The sequence below is a fragment of the Nematolebias whitei genome, chromosome 22 (genome assembly GCF_014905685.2).
Source record: "Nematolebias whitei isolate Nwh7 chromosome 22, NemWhi1, whole genome shotgun sequence".
In the NCBI taxonomy this organism is placed as follows: domain Eukaryota; kingdom Metazoa; phylum Chordata; class Actinopteri; order Cyprinodontiformes; family Rivulidae; genus Nematolebias; species Nematolebias whitei.
The window spans coordinates 25,581,093-25,600,855 of NC_056519.1; the positions used below are offsets into that span (position 1 = coordinate 25,581,093).

General features: G+C 45.2%; 2 protein-coding genes across 2 annotated transcripts in view; one reads left to right on the forward strand and one right to left on the reverse strand.

Moving 5' to 3' along the window:
- Positions 1-11,963, reverse strand: part of dnajc2 (DnaJ (Hsp40) homolog, subfamily C, member 2) — a 34,364-nt gene extending 22,401 nt beyond the window's left edge. The window contains exons 1-2 of the mRNA XM_037695808.1: positions 11,777-11,963; positions 9,253-9,443 (exon numbers count right to left, since the gene is read on the reverse strand). Of these exons, the coding sequence (XP_037551736.1) occupies positions 9,253-9,443; positions 11,777-11,831 (246 nt within the window). The 5' untranslated portion in view covers positions 11,832-11,963. The remainder of the gene's footprint in view (positions 1-9,252; positions 9,444-11,776) is intronic.
- A 241-nt stretch (positions 11,964-12,204) lies between these two features.
- On the forward strand, positions 12,205-19,598 carry psmc2 (proteasome 26S subunit, ATPase 2). Its single transcript, XM_037695811.1, has 12 exons — positions 12,205-12,365; positions 12,625-12,662; positions 12,778-12,859; positions 12,974-13,073; positions 14,693-14,824; positions 14,928-15,000; positions 15,207-15,302; positions 17,108-17,272; positions 17,358-17,445; positions 17,594-17,796; positions 17,928-18,024; positions 19,352-19,598. The coding sequence occupies exons 1-12, from the start codon at positions 12,296-12,298 to the stop codon at positions 19,507-19,509; spliced, it is 1,302 nt and encodes a 433-aa protein (XP_037551739.1). The 5' UTR covers positions 12,205-12,295; the 3' UTR covers positions 19,510-19,598.
- The last annotated feature ends 165 nt before the right edge of the window (positions 19,599-19,763 follow it).

The following is a 19,763-nucleotide window of genomic DNA, read 5'->3' on the forward strand; positions in this document are numbered from 1 at the left end:
GTTTTAATTGGTGAAGGCGAGTGTTCTCACCCCCTCTCCCAATTGTCCTCTTTTACCAGTTGAGCTAGTGATGCTAGCTTCTCTGAGTTCTAACCTTGTTTTCATTGGTGAAGGCGAGCGTTCGCGCCCCCTCTCCCAATTGTCCTCTTTTACCAGTTGAGCTAGTGGTGCTAGCCTCTCTGAGTTCTAACCTTGTTTTAAGTGGTGAAGGCGAGTGTTCTCACCCCCTCTCCCAATTGTCCTCTTAAAAGCTGAGCTAGCGGTGCTAGCCTCTCTGAGTTTTGGCCTTGTTTTGATTGGTGAAGGCGAGCGTTCGCGCCCCCTCTCCCAATTGTCCTCTTTACCAGCTGAGCTAGTGGTGCTAGCCCCTCTGAATATCTTGGGCATAGCTGGGTAAGGAGCATGGACGGCTCTCACTGCTGTACAGTCTGTGGAGCCATGCTCCAGATAGATGACGGTCACGACCTGTGTCCTGCCTGCCTTGGACATGACCATCTGGTGGATGCCCTGTCAGAGAACCCCTGCATGAATTGCAGCTTCATGTCGCATGCTGTGAGGGTGGCCCGGCTGGCCCAGTTTCGCCCCAAACTCGGCGATGACCTCCCGCCTTCTGGGCAGGAGGCTCCACCTAGGCGCTCGAAGCGCCGGACTGAGGCCGCAGTCTCTGTGGCCCCTCCTGGGAAGAAGCGAGCCAGGTCTGATAGGGGCCTCTCCACAAGGGTGGAGCAGCTCTCCGCTGAATTAGCGGAGATGAAGTCCCTTTTTCAGGTACACCAACTGGGAACTGAACCAGTGGCAGCAACTGGACTCTCCTCCCCACCCATGCCTGAACTGGCTGTGGAGGAGGATGTGCTATCCTTGGCTGCCTCTGCCTCTCACTTTTTAGGTGAGGAGGACGGGCATTCATCTCGAGTCTCAGAGACAGCTTCACTCTCTTCTTCTCGGAGTGCAGTTAGTGGGTCGGGTGACGGCTCGATGCAGGACATCATGCGTATGGCCCTGAGACAACTGCAGCTGGACGTCCCGCAACCAGAGGCGTCCACCCTTGGAAGTGCCTTCTTCAGGCGCGGACTGACCCCTCCTTCCTTTTCTGTCCCTCCATCAGAAGAGTTCCTGAGGGAGTTGCATGGTTGCTGGCGGGACCCCAAGGCCTTTGCGCGCCTCTCTGCAGATGGCAGAGTGTTGGCGGCCATGCATGAGCCGGCTGCAGCAGGCTTGGATCGCATGCCAGCGATAGAACCTGCTGTTGCCTCTCTCATCGTGTCACCAGATGAAGCTCTGCGCAGTCATGTTCGGTGCCCACGAGCTCAGTGTCGTGTCACGGATGAATTCCTCTGCAGAGCCTATGCTGCCGGAGCGCGTGCTGGCCGCCTAGGTAATTCCTTGGCACACCTAATGCTTGCCCTCTCCGCGTCCCTTCAGGGGACTAGTGGTGCGACAGCAGCGATGGGCTTTAACGATGCAGCGCTTCAGGCCTTTGCACTAATGACGAGGGAGCTTGGGCGTGTGATGTCCTCCTTGGTCCAAGCTCGCCGACAGGTCTGGTTAGCGCAGTCAGCATTGACTGAGCCATGCCGTAGAGCCCTCCGTAATGTCCCAGTGGTGCCGGGGGAGTTGTTCGGTTCGGCTGCCTTGGAAGCACTGGAACGGACTGTCCAGGCACGACAGAGAAGGCAGCAATTTTCGAGCCTTAGCAGGCCAATGCCCCCTCCACCTCCTCGGCATCCAAGGTGCCTGTCGGCTGGCTCCAGCATGCAGCCGCCGCCTGGGGGTCATAACTGGCCGGGTGGTCCTTACCCTCATGCGGTTCAGCAAAGGCCCAGCAGGAGCTTTCGTGGGTTGGTCCACCGACCAGCTGGGCAGGCTCGGACCAGGGACTCTGGCTGCCGCCCTCCCACGGCCCCTAGGGGGCGTGGAGGGAGACGGTGATGCCATCAGGCCGACCGTCGGATATTTCTCCCACCAGCAGCTCAGCTATTGGGTTGCTCACGCCGTGGACCCATGGGTGGTTGCCACTCTGACCCATGGTTACCGGCTACAGTTCCGACGGCGGCCTCGTATCTCAGGCCGGGTCAAGATGACTGTAATCGCCGACCCGGTGAAAGCTCAAGCACTAGACCAGGAACTTTCCGCCCTCCTGGCCAAGGGCGCAATAGAGGCAGTGGACCCTCTGCAACAACCCAGGGGCTATTACTCGACTTACTTCCTTGTGCAAAAGAAGACGGGCGGGTTTCGTCCCATTTTAGACCTGAGGGGACTCAACCAGTACCTAAAGGAGCTGCCCTTCCGCATGCTCACAACAGCAGAAGTCCTTCAAGCTGTCACGAGGGAGGAATGGTTCACGTCTGTAGACCTGAAGGATGCATATTTTCATGTGCCTATTGCGGCAGAACATCGCCGCTTTCTCAGGTTTGCCTATCGGGGTCACCACTGGCAGTTCCGGGTACTTCCATTCGGGCTCTCTCTCTCCCCAAGGGTGTTCACTCGGTGCGTGAAGGCAGCCCTCTCTCCTCTGCAGGCCTGCGGAGTGAAGATTCTGCCGTACTTAGACGATTGGCTTCTCTGCGCCCCGTCTCAGGCCTGTGCCTTTCACGACACAAACCGCCTGCTCGCTCATATGTCCCAGTTGGGCCTCAATGTCAACCTGGAGAAGAGCTGCCTGATCCCTTCCCAGACGACCACCTTTCTTGGGGTGGTTCTGGATTCATCTTCAATGAGAGCTCGCCCATCCGCTCAAAGGGTGGCTGGCATACTCCAGCTGGTCAATCGGTTCAGGCTGGGCAAGCAGCTCCCCTATGTTGCCTTCCTGCAACTACTCGGCAAGCTGACATCAGTCACTCGGGTGGTGCCCTTAGGCCTGCTGTCACTTCGCCCCTTGCAGAGGTGGCTCAACAGCTTTCGCCTGGATGCCAGGCTGCACAGGCATCGCAAGCTCGCAGTGACGTGGTCATGTCTTCATGCCATGACTCCATGGAGGGACGAAGATTATTTGTCCAGGGGTGTCCCCATGGGAGTGGTAGTGTGTCGCAGGGAAGTGGTCACGACGGATGCCAGCTCCATGGGATGGGGGGCTGTATGGCAACGCAGAGCGGTTCAGGGCCGCTGGGGTCAAAGAGACCATTCCAAGCATATAAATGTGCTGGAGCTGCGTGCAGTGCACTTGGCACTCAGGCACTTCCTGCCTCACCTGGAAGGGAGGCATGTACTTGTTCGGTCAGACAACACCTCTGTTGTCTACCACATCAACCATCAGGGGGGCACCAGGTCAGCACAACTTCTGAGTGTGTCCAGAGAGCTCCTGGAATGGGCCTCTCCTCGCCTGTCCACCCTGCGGGCAACGTACTTGCCAGGGCGACACAATCAGGTCGCAGATTTTCTCTCCCGCCAAGAGTCCCCTCCGGGAGAGTAGTCCCTCCACAGAGACATAGTGCTGATGATCTGGGACCGTTTTGGTCAGGCAGAGATAGACCTGTTTGCGACGGAAGAGTCGACTCAGTGTCCCCTATGGTACTCTCTTACGGGGGCGTCGGGTGCGCTAGGCCAGGACGCATTGGCTCATCCTTGGCCAAGGGTCCTTCTATATGCCTTTCCACCCCTTTCTCTAATTTGGCCAACCCTTCAGAGAGTCCTCGAGGAGGGCCACAGGATGCTGCTGGTGGCTCCGTATTGGCCAGCGCGACCATGGTTCCCACTGCTACGAAGTCTATGTCAGGGCGTCCCATGGTGTCTTCCGACCAGAAGGGACTTGCTGTCTCAGTTGGGGGGACTGATATGGCACCCCAATCCTCAACGTCTTCGGCTGTGGGTGTGGCCACTGCAAGGCTAGGACAGCAGCTGACTGGAGTTTCGAGCCCCGTCAGACGCACCATCCTGGGCGCCAGGGCACCCTCTACTCGTCAGCAGTACGAAAACAGGTGGCGCCTGTTTTCCCAATGGTGTTCGGATCACAACAAGGATCCAGTCTCCTGTACAATACCCACCATTCTGGAGTTTCTCCAGTCTCTACTTGGTAAGGGTCGCTGTCCTTCGACGCTTAAAGTTTATGTAGCGGCAATATCATCTAATCACGCTGGCATTGATGGCTGTACGGTAGGGAGCCATAATCTAGTCTCTCTTTTTCTGCGTGGTGCCCGTAGGTCACACCCGCCGACAGCTCCACGAGCACCAGGTTGGGACCTTCCCTTGGTTCTCGAAGCTCTGTGCCGTCCTCCTTTCGAGCCTCTGTCGCAGGCGGACCTCAAGTGGCTTTCATGTAAGACGGCTTTTTTGTTGGCTATTACCTCAGCAAAGAGGGTCAGCGAGCTACATGCTCTCTCAATCAGCCCCTCATGTCTCAGGTGGGGCCCTGAGGGCTCGTGTGTTACCTTGTGGCCAAACATTGCATTCGTACCAAAGGTGTTATCTCACTCTCACTCTAACCAACCGTTGAGGCTGGCACGTTTTCAGCCTGCGCCTGGTGAGGGGTCTGCATTATTGTGCCCGGTAAGGGCACTGGAGGCATATGTTGCAGCTACTGCCGTGATAAGACATTCAGACCAGCTGTTTGTGTGTTATGGAGGCCCTAGGTTAGGCTGTCCTCTTTCCAAACAGCGCCTCTCCCACTAGATCGTGGACGTCATCTGCCACGCCTATGCTGCAGGGCCCGGCTCCCTGCCGGTCGGCTTGAAGGCTCACTCTACCAGGAGCGTCTCCGCTTCCTGGGCTGCCCTGAGAGGGGTTCCGCTGGAAGCAATATGTGCTGCTGCATCATGGGCTTCCCCAAGCACGTTCACCAGATTTTATAGAGTTAACGTGGCCACCCCTCATCCCCTGGGTCAGGTTCTTCTACAAGGGTCCTCTGGGCCTCCTCAGTGAGGTAGGTGTTAGAATTCCTTGTGACATCGTTGATATTAGTCATTCAGTGCTTTCAGCACCGCCCTCTGGCGGTCAGGAGGGATGAAATAGAACGAAAGTTACGTATGTAACTACGGTTCTATGAATCCCGGATGACCGCCAGAGCTTCTCCGTCACTCAGAATCCTTGCGTTTCGCGAGAAGATTCTGTAGGAGCAGAGCAGCGGATGACGTCGGGCTATATAGCCTCTGATTGGTCATCCGTGTCACACCTGTGACTCCGTTGGTATTATTACTCGAATCAGCGCATGCGCGAAGGGAACATTCAGTGCTTTCAGCACCGCCCTCTGGCGGTCATCCGGGATTCATAGAACCGTAGTTACATACGTAACTTTCGTTTTAATACAGATGATTATGGCATACAGCTCATGAAAACACAAAATGCCTGTCCCAAAAAATTAGCATATTTCATCCCACCAATGAAAGACAAGTGTTTTTAATACAAAAAACGCCAACCTTCAAATAATCATGTTCAGTTATGCACTCAATACTTGGTCGGGAATCCTTTTGCATGAACGACTGCTTCAATGCGGCGTGGCATGGAGGCAATCAGCCTGTGGCACTGCTGAGGTGTTATGGAGGCCCAGGATGCTTCGATAGCGGCCTTAAGCTCATCCAGAGTGTTGGGTCTTGCGTCTCTCAACTTTCTCTTCACAATATCCCACAGGTTCTCTATGGGGTTCAGGTCAGGAGAGTTGGCAGGCCAATTGAGCACAGTAATACCATGGTCAGTAAACCATTTACCAGTGGTTTTGGCACTGTGAGCAGGTGCCAGGTCGTGCTGAAAAATGAAATCTTCATCTCCATAAAGCTTTTCAGCAGATGGAAGCATGAAGTGCTCCAAAATCTCCTGATAGCTAGCTGCATTGACCCTGCCCTTGATAAAACACAGTGGACCAACACCAGCAGCTGACATGGCACCCCAGACCATCACTGACTGTGGGTGCTTCACACTGGACTTCTGGCATTTTGGCATTTCCTTCTCCCCAGTCTTCCTCCAGACTCTGGCACCTTGATTTCCGAATGACATGCAAAATTTGCTTTCATCCGAAAAAAGTACTTTGGACCACTGAGCAACAGTCCAGTGCTGCTTCACTGTAGCCCAGGTCAGGCGCTTCTGACGCAGTCTCTTGTTCAAAAGTGGCTTGACCTGGAGAATGTGGCACCTGTAGCCCATTTCCTGCACACGCCTGTGCACGGTGGCTCTGGATGTTTCTACTCCAGACTCAGTCCACTGCTTCCGCAGGTCCCCCAAGGTCTGGAATCGGCCCTTCTCCACAATCCTCCTCAGGGTCCGGTCACCTCTTCTCGTTGTGCAGCGTTTTCTGCCACACTTTTCCCTTCCCACAGACTTCCCACTGAGGTGCCTTGATACAGCACTCTGGGAACAGCCTATTTGTTCAGCAATTTCTTTCTGTGTCTTACCCTCTTGCTTGAGGGTGTCAATGATGGCCTTCTGGACAGCAGTCAGGTCGGCAGTCTTACCCATGATTGTGGTTTTGAGTAATGAACAAGGCTGGGAGTTTTTAAAAGCCTCAGGAATCTTTTGCAGGTGTTTAGAGTTACGTCGTTGATTCAGATGGTTAGGTTAATAGCTTGTTTAGAGAACCTTTTCATGATATGCTAATTTTTTGGGACAGGCATTTTGGGTTTTCATGAGCTGTATGCCATAATCATCAGTATTAAAACAATTAAAGACCTGAAATATTTCAGTTGGTGTGCAATGAATCTGAAATATATGAAAGTTTAATTTTTATCATTACATTATGGAAAATAATGACCTTTATCACAATATGATAATTTTTTGGAGAAGGACCTGTAGATAATTATAAGGAATATAATTAATTAAAATGTCCATAGTTAAGGAAAAATATAAACATTTTATGACAAGTAAAATACTTGTTTCAACCTGCATGTAGCATTAGATGGCGCACCAACAGGGCTGGGCAATATCGCGATATTTTAAAAATATCGAGATGATTTCAAACGTGATATAAAATGAGACTATATCAATATAAAACTATATAGTCTTATACTCTACGCAGTTATCCACCAGTTGATCTCCCAGTCTGCGTCTTCAGGCCACCTCTCCCCTCGCCCTCACAGAATACTAACCCAGCCCCTCCCCTGCCGCTTGCTGCAGCTGAAGACTAGAAAGCATCTGCACATACGTCTTTGTTGACTCGCAGTGGAAGAGCCACTTTAAATTCCTGATCGGTGTGAAAATGACGGTAGCTGCTACAAAGGAGAGGTTTGGTGTTCTAAAGGAAATGAACTGGTGTGAAGTTGTCTTCCCATTAAAGAACACGGAGACAAATATCCAGTTTAGGGTGATTAATCCAGTAAAGCACAAACAATCTTGAACAACAACACTCCGTCCATGTCAAGAGAGAGAGAAAAAACCTCCAACTGAGCTCTGCACTTTACAGAGCGGTGTGTTCTCACTAGCGTCTGAACAGCCATGGTGCATTCAAGAGCATAGGAACTATGAAATTCAGAAGAAAAAAATTAGCCCTAACCAAACAGAACCGAGGTCAGTAAAGAAGCCAACAATGTGGGCTTTCTAACAGTTTGTTAATAAAGAATAATAAAGGTTAATGAATATACGTCATTAGAATCAGACGTTTTAAAGAGCAAATAGCAACTTTTCATTATATTTGCTCTGTATGTTTTCTGTATAAATTATAAGTGCACAGCTGTGTTTCAGCTTTTGTTATGCAAGACAAAAAAACTTTTATTTTTGAGACATTTGTTCTGTGCAGTTACAGCTTTGTTAAGCTGTGACAACTGGGACAAAGCTTTGACTCAGAAATATATTTTTGTTATTACTTTATGGAAAGAAAAAAATATATATATACAGAGAGGAAAGTAAGTATTTGAACACCTGTGAAAATCAGTGTTAATATTTGGTACAGTAGTCTTTGTTTGCAGTTACAGAGGTCAAATGTTTCCTGTAGTGTTTCACCAGGTTCACTGCAGCAGAGATTTTGATCCATTCCTCCACAGATCTTCTCTAGATCATCCAGGTTTCTGGGCTGTCGCTGAGAAACACGGAGTCTGAGCTCCCTCCAAAGATTTTCTATAGGTTTTAGGTCTGGAGACTGGCTAGGCCACTCCAGAACCTTGATCTGCTTCTTAGGGTGCATTCACACCAGCCCTGTTTAGTCCACTTTAATCAAACTCTAGCTCACTTTATGTTGGGGTTAGTCAGGCTTCACTTTCACGTCTCCAGCTCGTACAAAATGCTGCAGCTCGGCTTTTAACAGGAACTCACAGGTTTGAGCACATTACTCTGGTTCTGTCCTCTCTTCACTGGCTTCCTGTACGTGTCACAGTTGATTTTAAAATTCTCCTGCTGACTTTCAAGTGCATTAACGGCCTTGCACCATCATACCTCTCTGACCTTCTTCATCCTTATACTCCTTCTCGGGCTTTGAGATCATCAGACCAGCTGCTTTTGGCCGTACCAAAAACCAGCTGAAGCTCAGAGGAGATCGAGCGTTCTCAGTCGTGGGCCCTAAACTTTGGAACAATCTGCCCATCAACATTCGACAGGACACCTCAGTCTCTGCCTTTAAATCTCTCCTAAAAACACACCTGTACTCACTGACACATCTGTACTCACTGACATTTAACACAGGGTGATCAGCTTTAGATCTAGTTTTTCATTGATGCTGATTCTGTTTATGCTTTTATTATTATTCCTATTTAACACAAGGTCATCTGACCTGATTTAGTATTTCATTGTTTCTGACTGAGTTTATGCTTTTTGTTATTATTTCCTTGACTTTTGACACAACGTGATCTGATTTAGTATTTCATTGTTTCTAATTATGTTTTTGGTTTTATATTTTTATTCCATGTGCTGTAAATATATCTTGCTACTTTTCATTTGATGATGTGATATTTTTGTTAAGCACTTTGGTAACAGTTCCTGTTTTAAATGTGCTCTATAAATAAATCTGACGACTTGACTATATTGTTTTACATCAATATAGGTTTGTTTTATATTGTGAATTAAATTATATTGATACTTTTTAAATATCGATACATCGCCCAGCCCTAGCAATGGCCCAGACAAGCAAAGACCTTGTATAACCGTTGACCTTGATTTGTGACCTTGACCTTAAAGCTGAGGCGATGAAAAATGTATGACAGTCCGTCTGGTGACGATGCATGTGTGTAAAGTTATGTTCAATTATCTTGAGCGGATCAGAAGTTAAAGGCGAGACAAGACAAAGTTTACAGACGGACAGATGGACTCGGGCTACACCATGACACGTCTGCCTTTCGACGATTAAAAAAAAACATGAATGAAACGAGAAAACTACAAAATATTTTAAACTTCTCTCTCAGATACCTTCCAATCTTTAGGGTCAAGAGTTCGGAGCATGGGGTGCTCCTCAAGCTGAAGTTCCTCATCCTCCTCATCCTCTGACGACTCCTCTTCCTCTTCCAGTTCTTGAAACGAGGCCGACAAGTTCCTGTTTCTCCTCCGAATGTACGCCTCAAACCAGCGGCCCACGGGCTCCACCAGAACCTGCACAGATGCTGTGGACGACAGCAAAGCTCAGTCTGACAAGCATTTTGAAATAAAGACATTTTATACCAATTAGTTCTTTAAAATGAAAAGTATTTTGGTCACTCCATTTTTTCCCTCTATATTAAAGATAATACATGAACTATAGTGTCCTGTAATAAACCTCTGTCCTACAGATGTAACCATTTCTCTGTAACAAGTTACCATGACTAACACTTGGCATCATCTACACTTATTTTAACTTTGTCCAAAAATGTGCTCAGAGGTTTGTGGGGCGGCTGTGGCTGAGTGGTTAGAGCAGTCGTCCTCCAATGGGAGAGTTGGGGGTTCGATTCCACCAGCAGTCACATGCTGAAGTGTCCCTGGGCAAGACACTGAACCCCTCATTTTCTCTGATGTGTGTCCCATCGGTGTAGGAATGTGATAAATGAGGCACACATTGTGTAGTAAAGAGCTTTGAGTGTCTTGATTAGAGCGAAAGGAGCTGTATAAGTACAGTCCATTTACAATTTCTCCAGGTTGTAGTTAAATACAAAAAAGCCACTGATATTGAATTCACCAGAGAAAACCATTGTGCTACGAGGACATATCCCTGCATCAACACAAAGTCTATACGCTGCTTCGGATGGGTTTTGATTTTGTCGTTTCCTGTTGGCAACTAACTTCCAATTGTCTGAGAAGAACATAGTTTATGATGAATGAAGAATGAGACTTTCTTCACAGTTTGTGGTCCAGTAGAAGCAGCATGAAGGTTTGGGACAGCTCTGTAACTTACATCAAGTACTTGGTGAAGAACGATGTTTAGAAAAACAATACATGTGAAAGTAACGTCCAGATGAACGCCAGGACCAAACAATTCAAGGCTCAACTTTGTTCAAAGCTCTCACAGACTTGCTCTTTCCCCTCACAGTACTTGCTGTTGCACCGTTACCCAGACATACTTGCATTATAAAATAAATCATTCAGACTTTTGGAGTCCGCTTCTCTGGGTCCACGGTTCTAAAAGGAGGTGGATCCAGTTGATAACGATGCCTCCCGGGCACCTCCCTCTGGAGGTTTTCCAGGCATGTCCAACAGGGAGGAGACCCCAGTGCATTCCCAGAACTCACTGAAGGAATTGTGCATATCCTTTCTAGTCTTGCAATCATCCAAGAAGGGATGCCTGGGTCTCCCCGCAGGATCTGTTGCCTCCATAACCTGATCACGGATAACTAGGACAAAAAAAATAAATGGATGGATGTCTCGGCAATTGGAGCCAAAGGTCCAAAGATAAAATTAGGGTCAGAGATCGACTTCAGAGTTTAAAATTAGCGGCTAGGGGTTTAAGTATAAGCAGGCATATGGCAACATCAACCTGTTCTTAAAGGTACAGTATTAAGAATTATACTTCAGTAGATTTAATCACTGATGCTGGGACATCTGCCATGGTAAGTAGGTACAAAGCAGGCTGAGTACAAAGAGACCCATGACAGGCAGTTTGTTTACACATCCCAAAAAGTACTGGTGTGAAGTGACCTTCTTCTTCTTTCAGCGTTTCCCTCTTCAGGGGTCTCCACAGCGAGTCATCCTCCTCCACCTCACTCTGTCCTCTCTCCAACTACCTCCATGTCCTCTCTAACTGCATCTCCTCTTTTCCTACCCACTGTCCCTCCTCTGGACATGTCCAAACCATCTCGGTCTGATCTCCCAGTTGTTCAACCTGTGCTGTACCTCTGATGATCTCATTCCTAATCTTATTGTCACTCCTAAGGAGAACCTCAACAGGTGTGAATTGACTAAAACAGCTAAATTACAAAGCAGCGAATGTAGAAATGTACCCAGAGCCCACCTTGGGCGTAACGGGCTTGACCAGTTTTCCTTTGTTCCTAGATCACTGTAGGACCTGGCCTCTGCACACCAGTAGGAACATACCACAAGAGCTGCAGGTTGGTAGATGCTGCAAATCAGCTGTCTTGTAAAAAAATACCACTTTATTTTCAATTTAAAAGACAAAACAGTAACAGATCAAAACTTGGACTTTACTCAAGTGTTCAGTCACATGTAATTTAACGTGTGAAATGTCAACTGTGTAAACTTTAAGAGGTGACAGCTAGTTTGTGTCGTTTAAGATCATAAATAAATCGCTAAAACAATTATGGGCGAGTATAAATTTAATGGTAAATTATTTACCTCTAAGTCAAGTCATACATAACAGGTAATATTTGAAACGAATAGGATGTTTTACAGTGTACAATTACCCTTCAAGATTATTTAAATGGTTTCTGTATGTTTTAAATGCTAATAAGTACAACAGCAGTGGTTCTGCTAGCTTGGTCTTCTGGCCTCAGTGTGTGTCGCTGCTTACCGGCAGCCGCTTTAAACACGACCGTCTCTTCACCGTCCTTAGCTTCTAGCAGCATTCTGGAAAAAATGTGCAAATAACCATTCACAGGACAAAATTATCAAGTGGAAGCTTGCTAAAGCGTTTCAGGTCACAGCCCGCTCATTGACGCTCCACATGGGCCTCCCTTTGCCAGTGCCAATCCGAGAACGCACTCAGCGGCGTCCCCTGCGGAGGGCTTGGATGGTTCCGCGTCCACAGTTCCACCGCTGGCTGTTTTTAATATTTCTCTGTTTTTTTTATCTAAGTGATATAGTTTAAAACAAAATAAATAATTTGGGTTTATAATACTAAAACAGAATAATAGTAGTATTAACTTTTCTATTATTAAAAAAAATGTCCCAACGTTCTTCTGCGAGGACGTCTTCCAAATCATTCCGACTAACACTTCCGTTAAGAACCGGAACTCTAAAGCTGCTGTGTAATTGTACAGGTTAGCAGCTCAGCGTCTTCGTGTCAACACACTTTAGACATTCATTAAAGATGCCGGACTACTTGGGAGACGAACAAAGAAAGGTTAAAGAAGACGAGAAGGAAGACGCACCTATCAGAGGTTTATTAATTACAAAAATATGATGTCCGACTTTTTAAGGAAGCGTCAGTTAGCATTACTAGCTACTTATTAGCCGGTATTAGCTTAGCTTCTTAGCAGACAATGTATTTCATCCGTCGCTAAAGTCATCTCGTATTGTAAACTTTTGAAATAGTTATGTGTATAAATGTTAAATATTTAACGCTAAATATTCTGCAGTATCAACACACAAACTACTGGCAGTGCTAGCAACTCGTTCATGTTTTTAATTTCCTCACAGCTCTGGATGAAGGGGACATCGCTCTGCTCAAAACATACGTAAGTATTACACGACAAAACGCCATCTGATTGTGCCTTTAGGGGGATTAAACTACCAAATCTAAGTTTTCATCGGAATTAGTCCCATTTTGATGCATCCTGTCTCTTTCGCCAGGGTCAAAGCACCTACTCCAGGCAGATCAAACAGGTGGAAGATGATATTCAGCAACTTCTCAAAAAGATCAACGAGCTGACAGGTCTGCTCTGACACCACAAACACTCCAGTGGAAAAACAGTTTTGACTTTGGTGTATTTAACTTGTTGTTGGGAGCTGTGAGCGAAACAGTGATTGTAATGTTCTCTTTTGACAGGCATCAAGGAGTCGGACACAGGCTTGGCTCCACCGGCGCTCTGGGATCTGGCTGCTGATAAGCAGACTCTGCAGAGCGAGCAGCCGCTGCAGGTAGCAAGGTAAATACTTTGCATACTGTGGTCATATGACTATTTACTCCTCTCCCTCTTCTAGCCAGTTTTCATCAAGTTCCTACCGTATTTTTCGCCCTATAAGTCGCAGTTTTTTTTTGCATAATTTGCCTGCCCGGTGACTTATACGCCAAAGCGATGTATTTATGGATTTTTTCCATATTTATAAACCAGTTTTTGTCTGAGATCTGACCGTTTTCATTCATTCCGACTGAAAATATTGAACACTACCATTTTCAGCCGGTAGATGACACTTGAGTTGTATGGCATACCGTTGTGTCATGTAATAGGTAAAAGTGGCTATTAATGACACAATGGGCTTGCCATAACCTGCCACTGTCGTCTGCCTGGGGGAACCGTCAGTCAGCTTGATTTCGCTGCACCGCCCGGCGAAATGCAGCTGATTTGACCATTGAAGTGCATTTATTAAGTAAAAGTTCAACTCAGACATCTTTGCTATAAAGTCGAGCAAACAAATAATTGTTTTTTGGTGGTTATCTTGTTAAATTTCAAAGAAATGGGCAATGTTTCCACGTTCGGCTTTTGAAAATGCAGCTAATTTGACCATTAAGTGCATTTATTAAGTAAAAGTTCAACTGAGACACACCTTTACTATAATTTTGAGCAAATAAATAATTGTTTTTAAGTTTTAATCTTGTTAAAGTCCTCCCGGACACGCTCCCGCGGCCGCCATTTGGCAGCCAATCAATTTTTGGCACAACACCGTCCCACTTTTCCGGGTTATCAGCGGTGACGCATAATGGAGGCAACGTATACGATGAAACAACATATTTATGGATTTTTCCACTTTATTAGACGTATTTGGACTGATGCAACATATAGGGCGGTGCAACGTGTACGGTGGAAAATACGGTATATATACCAATAACATTTTTATGTTCTTTATGTAGTGCGGTTTTTAAAAACAACTAGAAATACATTTAAAGGAATTAAACTTGGAATTCCTCACTTGTCTCAAGAATACAAATGCAGTGCTTTGATTTATTAAAACGCACAGTTTTACTAAGTTATTGCTACATGTGCTTTATTGATGTCATGTGGTGTTAACTCCAACTTTTTTACGTGACTGTGCCCATTTCCACAATTAGAAAACCTGACTTCACTTGTCAAGTGTAGCTGTTATTATACTGTCTGGCAGTATTTTTATCTTGTTAGGATTTTTATCTTGTTAGGATTAGTTACTCTTACTCCAGATAATCACATTATATTCTACGTATGTGGACTGTGCTTTGAAGTGAGGTGGGTATTTTTAACTTTGTTAATAAACAACAAACTCCACATTGAGAGAAATGTATTTTTGCTGTGTTTCTCTCTCTGAGCAGTAAAATTAATACGTACTATTCCCCAAAGATGTAGCGACAATAATGTTTTTTCCTGTGCGTTTGTCTGTAGTGTTAGTTGTTCTGGTGAAGAATAAAGTTTTTTTTACAAATTCATTATTGATTTTTCTGTTATTATTTTGTATTAAAAACAAATGTAACATTCATGCTGTTACTAAGTAAAGCGTATTGTAGCATGATAAAATATACTTGCAGATAAATGTTTTCTTTGCTCCTTGTCTCAACTTTCACTTGTTCTTTAAATAGATGCACGAAGATCATCAATGCAGACTCGGAAGATCCAAAATATATCATAAACGTCAAACAGTTTGCTAAGTTTGTGGTGGACCTGAGTGACCAGGTGGCTCCGACTGACATCGAGGAGGGCATGAGAGTCGGGTGGGGCAGCTGCAACATTTAAACTGTTCCACGTCACGACAAGGCTAATGTACAATGTTTGAAAAAAATCTAAATCGGCTACATTTGGTCTGTTTTTTTCCAGAGTTGACAGGAACAAATATCAGATCCACATCCCCCTGCCTCCCAAAATTGATCCCACCGTCACAATGATGCAGGTGTGCACGAGAACTCCTGCATAAAGTTTGAAATAGTGATTGACTTGTTCATGAAAAGTATAGGTTTTAAGGACAAACGTTTAGAAGTAAATGTGACACTGGTAGCTCGGTGGTCAGTGCCATGCGTCATATATTTGAGGCAGCAGCAATTAGTAGTGAAACAATTGTACTTTTAGTGACTGCTTTTTGTTTTCTGTGTTCTGCAGGTGGAGGAGAAGCCGGATGTGACTTACAGTGATGTCGGTGGTTGTAAGGAGCAGATTGAGAAGCTGAGAGAGGTGGTCGAGACTCCGTTGCTCCATGTGAGTGTTGACAGTCGCCATAAAATAAAACACGTCCTCCTTGTCTCATGGTAGAAACATTTTCTTTTTCTAGCACGTTTACTTAGTTCGCAAATTAAGGTCCAGTCAAAAACTTAAAAAGCATCACTGAAACGTCTAAAGATTGAAAGTGTCTGTAGGATTTATAGCTTTATTAAGAAATACACACGATGATTTTGAAACAAATGCCACGTCGGAGTGTAATAAAATGATCTGGTCTGAAATTATTCAAACCATCTTGATATTTAAGATTTTGAAGCAATAGAAAGATGTTTGTGAAGCTTTCCAAAGTGAAACAGTTCTTCAAGAGGATTCCAAGATTTCTGTGTCGTGCTGTTTCAGAGAAGCCTACGCTACGGGTGAATAACTGTCTTGTCTAAGTATCTTAGTTTGGTCTCCATCTTAGAAAGTAGGGGTGAAGACTAGAAAAGAAGCCGAGGAAAATACTGTCCCAAGTACTCTACAGCAACGTGAGCAGAGAAGCTTAAAGACCTGCCTTTTGGTTAATGTGTGGAGGAAACTCCAGCTGCTGCTGAGAGGATTGAGGGGTGTTTTATGGCAAGCAGATGTGTCATGTAATCAACATTTAGTTGATTCATTTGCATATTTTTTCCATATCTCTGATGTGAAGAGTGAGTTTTGCCACACAAGCACTCACTGTCTGAAAAGCCAAGTGTGAGTTTCACATTTTAACATTGGAAAAGGTTCTAATTATGTTAGTAATATTTTTAAAGACGTATAACTTTCTGGAGTTTATCAATATTTATCATTTGACACATGGCCTGTGTGTAGTTGAAACTGGATGAAAAAGAAAAATGTGACTTTATTTTATGCTGACCTTGTTGACTGACATATCCTACTTTGCTGTACATGGCTAGTTCCCAACCCTGATCCCTGAGGAACACCATCCTGCATGTTTTAATTGTTCTCCTGGTACAACACACCTGATACAGAAATTTAATTACTTCCTCGGGTTCTGCAGAAGCCTGTTAATAACCCATCCATTCAAATCAGGTGTGTCAAAGCAGGAAACAACAAAAACATGCAGGATGGTGTTCCTCAAGGACCAGGATTGGGAACCACTGCCTTAGACCAGCCACACTTATAAGGGTGGGCTTTATGTCTTTCCTGCTGAGAGTATTATTGTCTGTTAATGTTTTTAAACAAACTTCTATTTGTTCTTCTTTGCTGCTGTACCAAACCATGACCCTCATATTCTAAAAACATGCTGTTAGTCCAAAAATGTGCATGTCCGGCTGCCTTCAGGCCCAGGACTCCCCGTCAAGAGATCTATGATCTCAGTGGGATTTGTCTGGTTAAATAAAGGTTAATAAATCTTTAAATATGTAGGTCTGTACAATACCCTACTGTGACATAGACATGCTGTTACACTTCTACAAGAAGTTTCTGGACATCTTGCAGTAACTTTGACTCATGCTGTTAACTAATAAATTGATGGAACTTCATAGGAAAATAAAATATAAGAACTAGGCAGAAGAATAGGTCCAAGAAAGGAGGATCGAGAACTGATCCTTGTGGAACCCCAAAGTGCATTTTTGGTTCTGCTGATTGAAAACTCTAGATTAGAAACATAAAAAGTCCTTTTTTAGGTAAGATGAAAGCCAGTTAACAGTGACGGCTTTAGGCTACGTACCAAACTAGCACGGTTCTTAAAATACAATAAAATCAAAGCTGCTCATTAGTTTTTGTTTAAAATCTCAATTTTCTTATTTGCTTGTGTACTTAAACTGTGTTTTTTAATGATTTGTATTTGTTCTTTTCACCAGCCTGAGAGATTTGTCAATCTGGGTATTGAGCCCCCTAAAGGTGTGCTGCTGTTTGGGCCCCCTGGCACTGGAAAGACGTTGTGCGCCCGGGCGGTGGCCAACCGAACCGACGCCTGCTTCATCAGAGTCATCGGCTCTGAGCTGGTGCAGAAGTATGTGGGCGAGGTGAGCTCTCTAGTGAAAGGCTTGAGTTCATGTTTGGAGTAGTGGTCTACATTAAGAGTCTGTGTCTGGTTCTTCGTGTTCATAGGGGGCCAGGATGGTGCGGGAGCTGTTCGAGATGGCCAGGACGAAGAAGGCCTGTCTGATCTTCTTTGATGAAATCGATGCTATTGGGGGTACGACTTCCTGCCTAGAACGTCTTTGTGTTGTCTTTCAAAAGTAGTCATTAAGTTCTCATGTCATGTGCTCAGTGTTTGCCTTTTATTGGGACAGAAAAAATAAATATATTTATTTATTATTCCGCCTGTTTGTTGAACTTGCCAGGTGCTCGTTTTGACGACGGTGCTGGTGGCGACAACGAAGTCCAGAGGACCATGCTGGAGCTCATCAACCAGCTTGATGGCTTTGACCCTCGAGGCAACATCAAAGTGCTGATGGCCACCAACAGACCCGACACTCTGGACCCGGCCCTGATGCGACCAGGACGTCTGGACAGGAAGATCGAGTTCAGCCTGCCTGATCTAGAGGTCATTTTATAAATTCATCAGAATATTTCAAGTGGTGGTTCATAAAGCTGGTTTATTGTCCTCATGTGTTTGTATTTATCGTTTAGTGCTTAGATTAATAACGTTTAAAAATGTTTTGTGTTGTGTCGCAGGGTCGGACCCACATATTTAAGATCCACGCCCGCTCCATGAGTGTGGAGAGGGACATTCGATTTGAGCTTCTGGCTCGTCTCTGTCCCAACAGCACCGGTAAGACTCGCAGTTTTTCTCCGGTCCTTTGTCAAAACAAAAGTTTTACTTCTTAGATCCAAATGGGATGAATAGTCAGTGTCTTACCTGTATATGATCAAATACAGACTCTGTGTGAAACAGCAGGTGATTTGTTTGTCTATGTTGCACAACTTTTAGTCCACGGGGACACCTCCCACCATCAAACAGCTCTTCATCAAAGAGGAGCCTCGTCCTTCTTTACTTTTCTCTTGTAGCGTAGTGCAGCTTGTGGCCACTGGAGTTTAATTCTCATGGGTCACGTGACCAACACAGATTTCAGAAGAACCGATGTGAAACAGGAACTAATGCTAATGATCACAGTTCTGCTTTCTTGGGCGTATTATTTGAAAGGTGCTGATAAAATGTTTGGTCATTCGAGGTAATTTGAGGGAAAACGAGCTAGACGAAGACAACGAGCAAAACTTTAGCCAGTTTTAAACTTCTGTGCAGTGCAAACTCCACGCTGAGATCAGCCGAACAAGAAATCGTCATCGTTGGGGGCTCATGACCACCGGTGCATGTCGACACGTGTGGCACCTAGCAAGCGCGAGTGCAGCATTTACATTCTGTTGCTCTAAAAATGAAAACTTCCGTTAAACCCCAAGATCTTAGAGGCTGAATACGCCTCTGGGGACAATCCCAAACATAACACCTACTGGTCACATTTTCATTAGAATGAATGGGATGCCGTCCTACAGCAGTGCGTTCCCAAGGGCATTGTGGCTGTGTATGGTTCTTCCACATGCTACTTAGGCCCCGGTTTGTTAAAATAAATTGTTAAATTGCCAGTATGTCTCGTCTTTTTAGATCTCAGCCATCCAACCTAATTAATGACACAAAACCGGAGTCGATAATGAGCTGTTTGTCCTCGTCAGAAAAGATCTGCAAGTTTTTCATGGAGGCTCAACCCAAAAACAGTTTTTCATAAATGTGGTGCCATTCAAGGAGAAATGAACAAACTTACTGTACAAGATGTATTGTTGCAATGAAAATCAACCAAAATGTGCTGTTTTGTTCAAACTGTTTATATACCATAGTTTTCAGATTATAAGGCTCACTGTTGATTTTTTTTAGAAAATGAAAGGATTTGAAGTGCACCTTGTAGTTGGAAAACTACAGTATATAAAGTAGTGGTAGTTGGAAGAGTTAGTGATGATTTTCTAAAACTAATAAACTGCTGCACCCTGCAGCTACACTCGTGTATTCAGAGAGCCAGCAACAAGGCACCTGAGGGTTTTTTGTGCAGTTCTCACATAATGTTACTGTATGAACAGACTGGTTGTTGAATAAAGGTGTTTTCTGTCAGGCGCTGAGATCCGCAGTGTGTGCACAGAGGCGGGTATGTTTGCCATCAGGGCTCGTAGGAAGATCGCCACAGAGAAGGACTTCCTGGAGGCTGTAAACAAGGTCATCAAATCCTACGCCAAGTTCAGCGCCACCCCCAGATACATGACCTACAACTGAGTGTTTGAGTTTCACTGTCGAAGAAAAAGTCCAACAAATGGCTCGTTTTCCACTTGTTCACCTAAAAATAAAGTTTATTCCAAATACAAGTCTGTGATTTTTTTTTTAAATACACATTTAAATGTTAGTATTTGCATGAAAATATCCCAAAATTTTATTTTGGCTCTCAAACAGCATTTACAGATGACACTAGAAAATAAATTGATCGTCTCTGACTTAAATACACAGTAACATTTAGCCAGTTCTGAATAAAA